The following is a 17,168-nucleotide window of genomic DNA, read 5'->3' as shown; positions in this document are numbered from 1 at the left end:
GTGTGTGTGTGTGTGTGTGTGTGTGTGTGTGTGTGTGTGAGAGCGAGCGAGCGAGCTGGAAGAAAGACAACGGCTATTTAAGTATGTGCTCCCAGAAATGTGTTATTGCCTTGTGGAAGTAAATATGCTTTGTGTCTTTAATAATAAATGTAATGATTGTCAGTGGAGCTGTGTTTAAGTGATACATAATAATACAACAACTACCCTGATGGAAAGACGATGACAATCCACAGAACCACAGAGAAAACATACTGGAGAGAGTGGAGGGCACTAGAACAGTCTGCAGCACCCGGCCTCACCCTACTAGAATCTGAAGTCAAATGTCTACTGTTTGCTGATGATCTGGTGCTTCTGTCCCCAACCAAGGAGGGCCTACAGCAGCACCTAGATCTTCTGCACAGATTCTGTCAGACCTGGGCCCTGACAGTAAATTTTTACATTTACATTTAAGTCATTTAGCAGACGCTCTTATCCAGAGCGACTTACAAATTGGTGCATTCACCTTATGATATCCATTAAGACAAAATCTCCTAAATCTCATTAAGACAAAAATAATGGTGTTCCAAAAAAGGTCCAGTTCCCAGGACCATGAATACAAATTCCGTCTAGACACCATTGTCCTAGAGCACACAAAAAACTATACATACCTCGGCCTAAACATCAGCACCACAGGTAACTTCCACAAAGTTGTGAACGATCTGAGAGACAAGGCAAGAAGGGCCTTCAATGCCATCAACAGGAACATAAAATTTGACATGCCTATTAGGATCTGGCAAAAAAATACTTGAATCAGTTATAGAACCCAGTGTCCTTTATGGTTGTGAAGTCTGGGGTCCGCTCACCAACCCAGAATTCACAAAATGGGACAAACACCAAATTGAGACTCTGCATGCAGAATTCGGCAAAAATATCCTCTGTGTACAACGTAAAACACCAAATAATGCACGCAGAGCAGAATTAGGCCAATACCCACTAATTATCACAATCCAGGAAAGAGCTGTTAAATTGTACAACCACCAAAAAGGAAGCAATTCCCAAACCTTCCATAACAAAGCCATCACCTACAAAGAGATTAACCTGTTCACAAACAGACCACACCCCAGGACAGCAACACAATTAGACCCAACCAAATCATGAGGAAACAAAAAGATAATTACTAGACACATTTGGAAAGAATTTACCAAAACACAGAGCAAACTGGAATGCTATTTTGCCCTTAACAGAGAGTACACAGAGAGTACACAGTGGCAGAATACCTGACCACTGTGACTGACCCAAACTTAAGGATTTTTTTTGTCTATATACATACATAGCCTTGCTATTGAGAAAGGCCGCCGAAGGCAGACCAATCTCTCAAGAGAAGACAGGCTATGTGCACACTGCCCACAAAAGGAGGTGGAAACTGAGCTACACTTCCTAACCTCCTGCCCAATGTATGACCATATTAGAGACACACATTTCCCTCAGATCACACAGACCCACAAAGATTTCAAAAACAAATCCAATTTTGATAAACTCCCATATCTACTGGGTGAAATACCACTGTGTGCCATCACAGCAGCAAGATTTGTGACCTGTTGCCACAAGAAAAGGGCAACCAGTAAAGAACAAACACCATTGTAAATACAACCTATATTTATGTTGATTTATTTTCCCTTTTATACTTTAACTATTTGCACATCATTACAACACTGTGTATATATATATACATAATATGACATTGGAAATGTCTTTATTCTTTTGGAACTTGTGTAATGTTTACTGTTCATTTTTCATTGTTTATTTCACTTTTGTTTATTATCTATTTCACTTGCTTTGTCAATGTAAACATATATTTCCCATGCCGATAAAGCCCTTCAATTGAAAATTGATTTGAAATTGAATTGAGTGGGGAGTGCGTGAGCGTGTGTGTGTTTATGCGTGAGAGAGAGTGTGCTTGTGCGCTGCTGAGCTCGCATATGTGCGTTTTGTGTGCACGTGAGAGACCGAGAGAAGAGAGGGAGGGAGAGAAAGACAGTCTGTAACTCAAGCCCCATGGCTGCAGAGTCTGCCTCCCTCAACAACAACAAAAATGTTTTTGCAAGGCACAAAAAAACGAGCTTAGAGCTACCACCTCACTTCCTGTGTTGACTCTGTCACCGCTGGATCAGCTGCATAAACACCAAGGCTGTGTCCCGAATGGCACCCTTTTCCCTGTGGACACTGGTCAAAAGTAGTGCACTATGAAGGGAATAGGGTTGCCATTTGGGACACAACCTTAATGTTGTAGAGGGAGGCAGACTCTGCAGCCCTAGCTTGCATCACATTGGGTTGTATGAGGCCCGCTACTCATGTAAAACAAAGCTGTACATTGCCTGTACGTTACCATTACTGTACCTTGGATCTGCTGATTTCAATGGAGAGAGGTGTGTGTGACTACTGTAGAGCTGTATAAGTTCCACGTTGTGACCAAGAGGGGATATCAAGCATCAACTGCCCATGCCAAGACACACACACACACACACACACATATCTATTTTTGTTGATTGAGGACCTTTTTGCTGAGGAATGTGATTTGTTTTTCATGTGTGTGTTTTCTATAGTTTTTTTTATTCTCTTAATATTTGTATTTTCTGGTGTATTTCCTATGTGTAATGTGTTGTGTAGTTGTAAGATGCAGGGCTCCCTTGCAAAAGAGACCATGGTCTCAATGGGACTCCCTGTTTAAAATAAAGGTCAAATAAATACTTGACATAAAGCACACACACACGGTCATGTATACAGACAGAATCAACTGTCTGTTATTCACAGGCGTTAACAGAACCTCTCTCCCCTCCTCTTCCTCCTCCTCTTCCTCCTCCTCTGTTCCAGGCCTGCAAGTACTACAACTCCCAACTGCACGTGGTCCATTACAAATATGATGAGTACGCAGGAGATTACCGGCTACTTCCCAGGTACAGAATAGTCTATGAAAGAGTTACAAAAATTCCGGCAACTTTCCCAACATTCCCAGGTTTTCCATACATTTTGTGAAAGTTACCAGAATTCTGCAGCCCTTGTCTATGATTACACTTATGTATTCAGTACATTTACATGGGTTTAGTTACAGAGCAGTGTTTACATATTTTAATTGTTCCGCGTCAGAAAACAGTACTTCGCCACTTCATGTACTTCTATGTTTTGTGACGTTATTGAGTTTGACAGGGCCCACTCCAGGGCTCAACGGTTTTGACAGAGTCTTTGTCAGGAACGCATTCCAGACTTTCCAAAGGCGTACTTCACATAAGCACTAGGAAAGACGCAGCTGAAAACCTCAGCTAGACCAAAAGATCCAGGGGCTGGTATCCTTAATGGAATCCTATTCCCTATTTAGTGCACTACTTTTGACCAGAGTTCAGTAAATAGGAAATAGGGTGCCATTTGAGCTGCAGTAGTCTGCGGTTACATAGCGGGCCTCTCGAAAAATAGCTCTCTGTGATGTCAACAATGGGAACAAAAAACAAAATGATGGACATCGGTGGGCTGTGTTGTTGAGTGGCAGGCTGTGCTGTCCAGCAGCAGTGATGCTGTGCATCGGTCACTCAACCCCAGGGAGACCAGACATCACAGCAGAGCCTCTTTGATCTTTGACCCCTATCCAGACCACTGGAATGTTCTCCTGGTCTCCCGTGGGTTGGTTATGTTGTAGTCCTCTAGTTCAGTTCCCATGACCTTTCTGAGTTTGTTACATTTAAAATAGTTTTAAGTTCAACATCATATACTGTACATCAACTCTAGAACTGATCCATATTCTACTTTTGATACTGTGTAGTTTAACATCAATAGATGCCAAGAGACTGCGTGTACGGGCTCCTATGGAGGTTACATCAACATGATATGAGTTCTCTCTCGGAATCAGTTCCTGTCTTTCCCTGGACACAGAGTTTACAGCAGATCTAGGATCAGTATGGGAGGTACTGCTAGCCTTTGTGAGATACCCTGTACACACAGTTAGCATCAGATTTAGGATCAGTTTGGGCTCCTCATACTATATGTCTGTGATCCACAGCTCTTCACGAGCTGTGTCTCTCCAGAAATCACATAGAAGATCCTCGAAGTCTGGCATGTTGCAAGGCTATTCTAACTGTTAGGTCCAAACACAGGGGTGTCACTGAAGATTCCCTAGAAAATGTTTTGCCTCTTGGAGACGCTTTTAAAAAGATGCCATGAATAGTTTTAGCTGAGACTAGTTGCAGTGCTTGGTCTGCTATCCTTATAAAAGAGGGAAGCCTTTGTGTCTCCAGCTCAGAGCACATGCACAAACACAGGGCGGCTTGTGAACGCACTGGAGCGAGGGCAAGTCTTTGTCGGGTCCTTTTCAGGAGGAGATGGATAGGACTCGGCCACACAAGTCTGGGCTCAGCTCAGACACCCAGCCATAGAGATGGAAAAGAGAGAACGCCTATCTGTGCTATGATGATCCCTCCAAGGGGAAATCTGCTGTTTACCTAAACAGTGGCGGGGTTCTCACTTTGTTTTTGTTTAAACTGAGTATTGCCCCTTAACCCATTTAAAATGGAGAAAGCCCTCAATGGCGCTGCCCATGCTATAACAAGCTTTGTAGCAAGTCTGCCCTCTATCCGACTCCATGCACCCAGCACCTCTACAGTAAAACTTACCGTATGCTTCCCATTCGAAAGAGTTTGCCCATATATTAGACCACATTTTTGACGTTTTGGTGTTCGGCGGGGTTTTTTTCTGGCTGTTCGAGCACACACATTTTTCTTCTTGAGGCTTGTCGAAGTTCGGCAGCCAAAGTTTACACCCCTTCATCAGTGATTGGCCAAAAGTAGGTGTTTGTTGTCATTCAATGACAGATGACTTGTTTTCATGCACATTTCACTCGAGAAATACTGCACCAAACATCTTAGTTACATCTGCGTGACTAAGACTTACATTTACATTTTAGTCATTTAGCAGACACTCTTATCCAGAGTGACTTACAGTAGTGAATGCATACATTTCATACATTATTATAATTTTTTTTTCGTACTGGCCCCCATGGGAATCGAACCCACAACCCTGGCATTACAAACACCATGCTGGCATTGCAAACACCATGCTCTACCAACTGAGCCACAGGGAAGCCGGACTTCCTCTGTAAAAACATCAACATTAAATACAGATTTCTTGATTTATCTTAGATTCATTCTGACTATTTTGAGGAAGTGTACTTGTTGCTATGGCGTCTCAACAGAGGGATAAACAGTAATATTGCCCGCTTTTTTCTAGTTTTTCAAGCAAAGGTATTTTAAGAGTATGCAAGCACAAACGTTCACTTTGCCTAGCCGTGGTGACCTGGCCAGAAAAATCTCTGGGCTCGAGTTAGCCCATGCCTGTGCAGTTAAGCAGGCCCTACTACTACGATAAACTGCTGGACTGTTATGTGGCTATCACAATACATATATCAACACTAGAGTTGAGCTCGAAGGCCATTACTGAAGTGTGGTACATCTACGATATGATGATAGGGGACATAGAGAGAGGGCATCCTCCTTGGCTGCGTTCCATATGGCACCCTGTTCCCTACATAGTGCACTACTTCTGACCAGAACCCTATGGGCCCTGTTCAAAAGTAGTAGTAGTAGGTAACAGGGGGCCATTTGGAACGCAGCCCTTCGCTCCCTCTGCCTGGAGGCTTTTAAGTGTAGTCCTCTCCCTCTTGACATCCCTAATGGAAGAGGCAGACCTGTAGGATAAACAGAGCTCCTCAAAGGGAACGAGTCAAACGAGGTTACATCCTGATCATATGTCACTCTGACTGTCTGTGAGGGAGATGAGGGGGAGAGAGGAACGGAGGGAAGGGGAGAGGGAGAGAGAAGTGGGGAAGGCAGAATGAGGTGAGTAGAGGAGGGGAGGGTGGGAAGTAGACTAGAACAGACGGGACACTTCATTCAGGTGATGGGGGGTATAACAAATTAATTAATGCCTATATTGCAAGAATCAAGGTTTTGTTATTTTCCGTTTTTAATGAGTGTTTATGTCCGCTTATTCTCGTGTTGTATTTTTGGTCTTTTCTCTTTTGCTTCTCTGTGCTGTGTGCACCTCCCCGTTTACACCAGAGATGCACATCTCCACCCTAACAATGGGAGTTGTTGTCCCAAAGGAGGGAAGGCAGGCAACAAGCTTAGGTCCAAAATAAACCCATAAAAATGTAATTGGGCTTATTTTGGACAGATTCACTCTCACTTCATCTCTCCCTCTATGGTTTACACACACCAAGCACCCCCCCCCCCCCCCCACCGCCTCTCACGCCTACAAAATTCAGAGATCATAAATGGTTTCAACTCGCTATTTGCATTTGAGGCTTGGTCCAACAAAATGGACACCAAAACACATTGAGAGATTATTTTACTGCAATAGAGGAGAAGTCTTTCTAACAATACCCTTTTTATGTCTCAACTACTCAAATTGCACACAGAGCAGACACTACTAAAACTTAGCAATGAACATTGATTCTGGAAAAAATAAATGCTCAGTTTGTCACGGCGGCATAGGGGTACCACGTACCGCTAGCAGCATTTTAGCCAAAGACTCGACTAGCTGTCGAGTCTGTGTTTTTAAAATGTTGTATTAAGCATAAATCACAAGTATATAAGGAATTGTCAAATCGTTCTCATTCAGTGAAATAAGGTAGGCCACTAGATTTTAACATATGAATAATGCTTTTCAAACAGTTGGTGACAGACCGAAGGGTGTGTTCATAGCAATTCATCTGTTGAACATTGTTAGCTAGCAAATAGACCCAAGTTGGCTAAACTTGAAATATATAAAGATTAGTTGGCTAGTCACACAGCACGTGTGCTTGAGAGATTGTTGATCTGTGTTGATTTTCAATAGCTTAATACCTGCTACAAGAAGTTAGTCATTATTAGTGAATTAGTGCACTATGCATGGTTCTAGTTATATTTGTAACAAAAGGGGCATTTTCATAGACAGACTTGAAAGCCAGATCAGTGATTATTGCAAAAATAATTGATATATATATATCGTGAATCACCCATAAGTATAAAAAAAAATTAAATCAAGATATGATTTTTAGGCCAATATTGCCCTAGGGGCAGACAGACAGAGCGAGCGAGAACTCACAGCTTTGGACAGGGAGGATGTGGAGCTCCTCCTCCCTCCTCCTTCCTTCTCCCTCCCCTTTCTCTCCTCCAAACAGACAAATGATGGTAGAAGACAGTCTGCAGTCAGTCAGGCCTCATTCTCTCTTTCTTTATTCCTCTCCCTGTCTGTCTCGTTCTTGTTCTCTGTCTCTGTCTCATCTCTTCCCTTTCTCTCTCTCTCTCCCACTCTCTCTCTCTCCACTAACTCCCTTTTTCCCTTTCTGTCTGTCTCTATTCCGTGGTACAGTCTAGTCACAGTGATTCGCCAGCAGAGACAAAGTAGCTACACATTAGTCAGAGCACTGTCTGGTGATGCCTGTTAGTGAATTCTTACTTGAGGAGAGAAATGCAACTGAAGCACAAATGTGACCGACCGCCTTGATTTGGTCTTATGTAGCAACATTTTAAATTTCTGTTATTTACATTGGATAAAAGTAGAGACTCAGAGCTAAAAAATGGTACTGTATATCATACACTGCAGTTGATGAACAATCGAAAGTACTTCTGCTTTGAAAGTTGATAACCCCCACTTTTGAGAAAATGGCCCTTGAATATTTTGGTACACCTACTAGAGAGCTCTTTTTTGTCTACACCCGTTCAGCATCGTTCACACCCTCTTAAGCCTTAGCCCCACTCATCTCTTTAAGGATTCACATGTGAGGCCATGTGCTAAACAGAGTGAGTAGTTTAGTAAACAACCAAAGATTTCAAGACTAAAAGTGGTTAAAGTAGAAGCCTACAATAAGGGACAACTCCAGATGATAAAAATATACTAGTCCTTGGCTTATATCCTAATCTGATTTTGGTGCAGGTCATGTTGTTCTTCACATTACTGTCTCTGGTAAACACACACTATGTCAAATAAAATCAAAGTTTATTTGTCACATGCACAGGATACAGAAGGTGTAAACGTTACAGTGAAATGGTTACTTAAATAGTATCAATATCAAAAATAGAAAGTGTCCAGATAAAATATTTTATAACTATTAGATGATGCTTACCCGACACACTTGTTTAAATTGATGGGTCATGTGTAGGAAATGCTATAACTACCACCCAGCCAAAACTAGCTAAGTGGATGGGTAACTATTGTCTAGATACATAAAATACAATAGATGACCGTAATCACCCCCAGACACACCTGGCTAACTTAATGGGTCATGTAATCATCTGGCGAAGTGGAGTCTTTTGTTTAGACCTGTAGCTAGCTAGCTAGCTAAACAACGAACTGGCATAATCCCAACTCATACTACTACCAATACAAACATTGTCATAGCTGTAGTATGAATCTGCAGGTAGCTAATGCTAACTAGGTTCAATGTTAACGAGCTAAAACTAGCAATGCAAATGGGTATCTCATTTGAATAATATTAATACACAGATCATACCCATAATGTCAGCTAGCGAGCCAGCAAGCTATCTATTTTATTTATTTTATTTCACCTTTATTTAACCAGGTAGGCTAGTTGCAAACAAGTTCTCATTTACAACTGTGACCTGGCCAAGATAAAGCAAAGCAGTGTGACACAAACAACAACACAGAGTTAGACATGGAATAAACAAACATACAGTCAATAATACAATAGAAAAAGTCTATATACAGTGTGTGCAAATGAGGTAGGATAAGGGAGGTAAGGCAATAAATAGGCCATAGTGGCGAAATAATTACAATATAGCAATTAAACACTGGAGTGATAGATGTGCAGAAGATGAATGTGCAAGTAGAGATACTGGGAGATCTAGAGATCTAGCAAACAGTAAGCTTGAACTTGCAATAAAAAACAACTTTCTGACAAAATTAGAAACATATAATATCTGAAAATGTAGCTAGACTTTTACCCATATACATGGATGAACGCTTCACGGCAGACTGGAACCATTTAACTCAGTTTTGTTTGTAGCTACGTCTTGTTTGGTCAGCATGGTGTCAAGTCACTCTGGTTCACACTGACTGTGGCGTGTGCAGAAAGTAGCCCATCACTTTTTCCAACAGATCTGTCTATAGCGCCTGCTAAATTCAGGGCTTCAATTTTGTTGAGAAAAGTAGCAAAGCTTTTGTAGTTCTTGATGGTTAACTTTATATCTTTCAAAAACGGTGCAGTAGAAAGGACTATCAACACATACTGAGCAGCTCACGTTATAGACAGAAGCATGCTACATGGCAGACCAATCCAAACTCATCTCCCAGCATGTCCAGCCCATCCATTATCTCAGCCAATCATGGCTAGCGGGAAGGTTCCTATCTTTTTCCGTGGCTAAACCAACTAAGCTCGTAATTTAACAATTGTATTTACGGATGGAATACATGTTTCTTATTAAGGCACATGAAAGTTCACATGTTCCAGAAGGCATTTCTGCAAAAAAGCTAAGTTGATCAAAATACATGTTTATGTTCAAATGCCTCTCCTGTGAAGTAGTGACGTGCGACATTCGCCTAGTTTCTTGAAACGAGTCACAAATTAGTCTGATGCCTAGCAGAAATTGCAATAAGAAGCATTTTAGATCTGCATTTACAAAACGCAGCGAGACTTGTTACGCGTTTTAAAAAAAATGTCCTGCGCGAAAGACGCAAAATTCTGCGTTAACTAGCAAGTTAAACATAAGGGTTGAGTTATCTAAGTAAGTGGCTGAATTAATAAGGTGACAGGGCATCCTATTGTGTTAGCTTTCTGCTTTGTTTGAAAAGACAAAGCCCTTTGGATGAGTTATCTGTACAGCTGCCAGTGCATCTTAATTTCCTTGCGTTTTTTTCTCCTCTACGTTCTTCGCCCATCTGCTCCTCCCCCATCTTCACCGAGCAGAGCAGGCAGGCCCATTGCCCTAGCGACTCTAGACTCCACACAGACACAACTGTACACATGCTGCTCCAGAGCCAGCACTGTTCTTCCTTCAGACAAGCATGCATCAAAACATTGTTCATTTGCATAATGTCTCTCATTCACATTCGCTTGTAAATGTCCAAACTCACCAAAACGACATTCTGAAGATCCGACATTCTGAAGATCCTAGATCCTATATATGTATAACTTTATGAGCTGTATTGCCGGTCTTGGCAATTTGTTTATTTTATTTGCGCACGTTAGCATAGTTAGCTAGCAGCCTCCATGGAAACTTGCTATTAGTTGTGCTAATTTTATTAGCGTCCTGGTAATAAACACCCAATGGGCAATTTTTTGTTGTTGGTCCCCTTGTGTATTAAGCCGGTAATACCGTAAATCCCAGGATGAGAGAAACACGGTATGACGATATGAAAATCTGGATACCGCCCAACCCTATCGTCATGGACAGCAGAAAAGGATTCGAGACGGACATCGGAGTGGGAAAACAACGTGATTAAAAGGGAGGAATATACAGTGATTAAAGGAAAGGACATTTATCAAACTATGAAGACGAACTTTGAATTAAAAACTGAGGATGGAACGTCAGTGAGTGAAGTGAATGAAAATCACGCGACTGAGGAAAATAGTTCTGTGGTTGAGGACAATATTGAAGTGAGTGACAATCAGGAGCCTATTGAGAAAAGAAAAATGTCTGGAATTGTTGGAAAAAAGTACTAAAGCGTGAGTGAATGGACGAAATCCATCGTACCAGTCCTTAAGAATGATGGTGGAATCAGGATATGTGGAGATTTTAACCTTTTCCTGCAGTGGGCTAAATCAGGGTCACACAGTGTTTTTCTTCTTTTTGTTTTAAAGGGGTGGATCAGCTTAATATTGCGGAAAGATTGTTGCTTCCATCAATGTCTGCATAATATCCAATCTCCCATATATTTTGGGGGGTAAATATATATATCAAATCAAATCCAATTTATTAATATAGCCCTCTTACATCAGCTGATATCTCAAAGTGCTGTACAGAAACCCAGCCTAAAACCCCAAACAGCAAGCAATGCAGGTGTAGAAGCACACACATATGCATACACATATGCATACATATATACATACACATACCTATATAGACATACATACTTTTTTTAGAATATACCTTTATTATTCCCCGGAAATCCTACCACCCTTCCCCCAATTGAAGTAAACTAATAAACAATAACACTTAGGCTTCTACCTTCAGTATATACATCTTATACACATTTTACAGACACAATCTATTTTACAGTACTTATATTTTGTTTGTTTTTAGTCGTTCCTCTACTTCTGATGTCCAGTTTGATTTCTATTTGTAACTGTTATTTCACAAACGTTCTGAACCTTTTTCTGAACATTTTACAGACCCCGTATGTTTTACATTGGTTATCTTGTTTATTAGTCCCATCCTTCAGCTCCATTCAACTCCTCCCATCTAACTCTCAACACCATCCATTTTGGATTTCTATTTGCCATATATTTTTCAACTGTGCTGTGATGCTTGACAAAAGTACTGAACCTTTCTATTCTAATAGCTTCTACAGATTGTAAATAAAAAATAAACATTTTTGCTAAAATAATTTTTATATTATTGATTGATTGACTATGGCTTTTCAAATCACGCAGTATTGCTATCTGCAGCGTTAGTTCTAGGCAAATGTTGCAATTCTTCATCCATTCCTGGACCTGTGACCAAAAACAAGCTACATATGGACAATACCAAAATAAATGACCTAATGACTCTGCCTCCTCACAGCAAAATCTGCAGAGCTGGGAAGATTGTATCCCCCATGTATATAACATTCTATTGGTTGCAAGAATTTTGTGTAGTAATTTAAATAGAAAAATTCAAAGTTTTGAATCCGGCGTTGTTTTGCGTATCAATTCATAAACCATGTGCCATGGAATGGGTATATCGAAGATCTCTTCCCAACTATTTAGCAATTTATATGGCACAGCTGTCAGCTTTTTGGTCCTTAAATGAAATTGGTATATGTTTTTATTTATCACACTTTTCTTTAACCATTTATGTTCTTTAATACAGGGCCAACATACAAGTTCCTTACTTTTTCCCCTTCTACTTCCTCTTCCATTTTTTGTGGTAATGCTGCAATTAGTTGGTTGTAATTTTGGGAAGAGCAGACATTTCCATATGTCTGCGTTAGCTGCATGTGTGACATAACTCCACCAGTCCTATTTATGATATCATTCACAAAAATTATACATTTTTTAAACATTTCTTTGAAAAATATGTTTTTTTTTAATCAATTAGTATATTTGAGTTTAACCACAATATTTGTTGTATTATTTGTTCTGTCTTTTCTGGTGGATTAAACTGAAATTGCCACCAACTTTCTAAGGCTTGTTTAAAAAATAACGATATTTTGGAGATTATTTCCTTTTCAAACAACCGAAAGTGAACAGGTGTAATCTGAATAAAGGGAAAAAGGCCATTCTTGAACATAGGATGAGACATTCCTACCAATTTACTAGAGAACCAGTTTGGATTTAAGTATAACTTTTGTATGACTGATGCCTTTAGTAAGAGGTCTAATGCTTTAATATTTAATCATTTCTGCCATCCGAATTCATATTCGTTATATAAATAGTCCCTTTTAATTTTGTCTGACTTGCCATTCCAAATAAAATTTAATATTTTTTGTTCGTATAATTTAAAAAGCAGGACACCATAAGCAAATAGGTAAACTGTGATATGACTAAAGAGTTAATCAGGGTGATTTTTCCACAAATAGACAGGTATTTTCCTTTCCATGGTAGCAAGATCTATTTTTGCTAACTTTCTATAAAAATTTATTGGAGTGAGAGAATTTCTTTCTGTTGGGATTTGTATACTGAGTATGTCCACATCTCCGTCAGACCATTTAATTGGTAAACTACATGGTAATGTAAAATTAGCATTTTTTTGTGATCCAATATGTAATATCTTATCATAATTTGGTTTTAATCTAGAGAGGATAGCAAAAGTATCTAGATCCTCTATGTGGCTGTGGAGAGATTCTAATTGTGGTTTTAAAAGAACACATGAATCATCAGCGTACAATGACACCTTAGTTTTTTAGCCACGGATTTCTAATCCCTTAGTATTATTGTTTGATCAAATTTTAACAGCTAACATTTCGATGGCAATAATAAATAGGTATGCTGAAAGTGGACAACCTTGTTTTACTCCTCTAGATAGTTTAAAACTTTCTGAGATGTAGCCATTATTTATTATTTTACACCTAGGGTTACTATACATAACCCATTTTATAAGAGATTCCCCAAAATTGAAATATTCTAGGCATTTATATATAAACTATCAAAAGCCTTTTCAAAATCAGCTGTGAAAACCAGGCCTGGTATCCCCGATATTTCATAGTATTCCATTGTTTCCAGTACTTGTCTTATATTATCTCCAATGTATCATCCATGTAAAAAACCTGTCTGATTAGGATGAATAATATCTGACAATACCTTTTTAATTCTATGCGCCAAGTTTTTTGCTAGGATTTTTGCATTACAACACTGAAGTGTAAGAGGTCTCCAATTTTTTAAATGGACTGAATCTTTATATATACCCCTTGGGTCCTGTTTTAGTAATAATGATATCAGACCTTCTTGTTGCATGTCTGATAATCTACCATTTATATTGGAGTGGTTAAAACATGCCAATAATGGTCCTCTGAGTATGTAAAAAAAAGTTTTGTATACTTCCACTGGTATGCCACCCAGCCCTGGAGTTTTCCCAGCCAAGTCTTTAATTGCATCAAGAAGTTCCTCCTCTGTAATTTGGCCTTCACATGAGTCTTTCTGTACAGATGTTAATTTTACATTATTATTAGGGGGAAAAATCCATACAATTAGTTTGTTAGTGGAGATGGAGGAGACTGAAACGAAAACATATTCTTAAAGTTTACTTCCTCTTTCAAAATATAATTCGGTGAATCATGCGTGACTCCATCATTTGTAACAAGTTTCAATACATTTTTTTGGTAGCATTTCTATATTGAAGATTGAAAAAGAATTTGGTGCATTTTTCCACATATTCCATCCAGTTAGCTTTATTTTTATAATATATTACACTGGATCTTTCTTGAATAAGTTCCTCCATTTCTTTTTGTTTTTCCTCTAACTTATTCTGTGTCACGTCCTGACCAGTAAAGCGGTTATCGGGGTTTTGGTCATTGTTCTATGTTTGTATATTTCTATGTCTGTTCTAGGGTGTTTAGATCTGTGTTTAGGTAATTGGGATTGGGGCCTTTAATTGGAGGCAGCTGTCTATCGTTGCCTCTGATTGAAGGTCCTATAATTAGGGATGTGTTTGTCATGGGAATTGTGGGAGGTTGTTCTGTGCATAGATGTGTGTTGCCTGCAGGACTGTTCGTCGTCCGTTCATTGTTTTCGTGTTTTATTTTGTAAAATAAACATGAGCCTTCAGATCCCCACTGCGCCTTGGTCCACTTCCTACGACGACCGTTACATTTTGTGCCTCTATGGTACAGTTTTTATTGCTATCTAACTGTACTGTTAGTCCTTCAATTTCCTTTGTTAATATGGACTCTTTTGATCTAAATTGCTTTTGTTTTATAGATGAATTGCATGGCCTCTAAAGGCACATTTAAAAGTGTCCCATACAATAAGGGGATCTGCTGTACCTATGTTATGTCTGAAAAAGTCAGTTCTAAATTCTTCTGTCCTAGTTCTAAACAATTTATCATCTATTAGACTTTGATTAAATTTCCAATATCCTCGCTTACGTGGAAATTCTGTAAGAGTAATATATATATGTCAATTATGTGATGATCAGACCACATTCTGTCCCCTATCAACACTTTTTTTTAAACTTCTGGTGCCAGAGAGAATGCCATAAGAAAGTAGTCAAGACGACTAGCTTGATTAAGCCTCCGCCATGTATATCTCACTAGGTCTGGATATTTAAGTCTCCATATATCCACTAATTCCAATATATCCATGACATTCATGATTTCCTTAAGTGCCTGAGGGTGATAGTTTGTAGTGTGATTTCCTTTCCGATCCATAGAGGTATTTAAGACCATATTAAATTCTCCCACCATAATAATAGTCTCTAGTGTTGCTTGTAGAGTTGCTAAATTCTTATATATATTTTCAAAGAAGCTTGGATCATCATTATTTGGACTGTATAGGTTAATAAGCCATATCTGTTTATTGTCCAATAACATATTTAAAATAATCCATCTACCTTGATGGATCTGTTTGGACAATTTGCACATTTGGATCAAAATTACTGTAAATTAAAACCATCACCCCTTTTCAATTTCTTTGCCCATGGGAGAAATTTATTTCGGCCCCCCCAGTCCTTTTTCCACAAAACTTTATCTAAAATTGTTGAATGAGTTTCCTGTAAACAGTAGATATTATATTCCTTCTCTTTTAGCCAGGTAAATACTGATCGTCTTATTATCTGTTAAGCCATTACAGTTTTGTAACTGGCTATACTTATTTCACCACTTACCATAATGAGACACAACTTTCAATTATATTTATCAAAATATATGTTTGTAAACGTCACACAGTGTTTCTTGGTAGTCTTAAACAAATCTACTTTGAAACATGGGCTTACAAAAAGGAAGACACCTGTACCATGTCAGATATAGAGTTGAAATGTATTCAGTTTTGAGTTTGCATCCCAATATTGCACTTCATATACATCACAGAAGACTGAAATATAACAAAACTGTTTCACATAGAAACAACAGATTTTCATCTGGTAAAAAAAATTACATTTATTATTTATGAAAAATATTAATAACACTTCACCCGTGCGACCATAGAGGGAGATTTGGTCATTTGACTGCAGGAAATGGCTACAGTCAGAGTTAACCCTGTGTTGTCCGCTGAGCAGTATCCCCTACCACACATCAAAGACCCTTTCTTTTGCGGGTTTAGCCGGGGGTAAAAAAATTCAGCAAAATCTGCCAAGCCTACTTTCAAATGGATGAAAAGTCAAAGGAGCTGACTGTTGTGAAACACAAGTGGCTCTTTAGGTACTGTCGTCTACTGTTTGGAATCACAAGTGTGCCAGCGCTCTTCCAGAGGGCGATGGACCAGATCTTGAGTGGATTGCGAGGAGTACAATGCTACTTGGATGACATCCTCGTTACTGGAAAGGACGAAGAGGACCATCTCCAAATTTTGGATGCGACCTTACAGAGATTGAAGGACTATGGACTGTGAGTTCATAAGGACAAAGGTGCATACTTCCAATCATTGGTTGAATACCTTGGACACGTCATCGACACGAGGAGCCTCCACAAGGCTATCCTGGGCACCCCAGCTCCTCAGAACGTGAACAAACTACTTGCGAGTAGTCTGGGTAGCCATTTGACTAGCTGTTCAGGAGTCTAATGGCTTGGGGGTAGAAGCTGTTAAGGAGCCTCTTGGACCTAGACTTGGCGCTCCGGTACCGCTTGCCGTGTGGTAGCAGAGAGAACAGTCTATGACTAGAGTGGCTGGAGTCTCTGACAATTTTTTGGGCCTTCCTCTGACACCGCCTGGTATAGAGGACCTGGATGACAGGAAGCTTGGCCCCAGGAATGTACTGGGCCGTTCGCACTACCCTCTGTAGTGCCTTGCGGTCGGAGGCTGAGCAGTTGCCATACTGGGCAGTGGTGCAACCAGTCAGGATGCTCTCAATGGTATAGCTGTAGAACCTTTTGAGGATCTGAGGACCCATGCCAAATCTTTTCAGTCTCCTGAGGGGGAATAGGTTTTGTCGTGCCAGCTTCACGACTGTCATGGTGTGTTTGGACCATGTTAGTTTGTTGGTGATGTGGACACCAAGGAACTTGAAGCTCTCAACCTGCTCCACTGCAGCCCCGTTGGGGGTGTGCTCGGTCCTCTTTTTCCTGTAGTCCACAATCATCTCTTTTGTCTTGATCACGTTGAGGGAGAGGTTGTTGTCCTGGCACCACATGGCCAGGTCTCTGACCTCCTCCCTATAGTCTGTCTCGTTGTTGTCGGTGATCAGGCCTACCACTGTTGTGTCATCGGCAAATTAATTTTGTGCCTGGCCATGCAGTCATGAGTGAACAGGGAGTACAGGAGGGGGCTGAGCAACCAACCCTGAGGGGCCCCCGTGTTGAGGATGAGCGTGGCGGATGTGTTGTTACCTACCCTTACAACCTGGGGGCGGCCCGTC

At 40.1% G+C, this 17,168-nt stretch overlaps 1 protein-coding gene across 8 annotated transcripts in view; it reads left to right on the top strand.

Moving 5' to 3' along the window:
• Positions 1–17,168, top strand: part of dock10 (dedicator of cytokinesis 10) — a 179,738-nt gene that overhangs the window by 84,160 nt on the left and 78,410 nt on the right. For all 8 annotated transcript variants that reach the window (XM_029772267.1, XM_029772266.1, XM_029772264.1 and 5 more), the window contains exon 4: positions 2,851–2,933. In XM_029772267.1, coding sequence (XP_029628127.1) covers positions 2,851–2,933 — 83 coding nt within the window. The remainder of the gene's footprint in view (positions 1–2,850; positions 2,934–17,168) is intronic.

The sequence above is a fragment of the Salmo trutta genome, chromosome 13, assembly GCF_901001165.1.
Source record: "Salmo trutta chromosome 13, fSalTru1.1, whole genome shotgun sequence".
Taxonomy (NCBI): domain Eukaryota; kingdom Metazoa; phylum Chordata; class Actinopteri; order Salmoniformes; family Salmonidae; genus Salmo; species Salmo trutta.
Note: the sequence above shows the minus strand (reverse complement) of the source record. Positions and strands in the feature narration are given on the sequence as shown.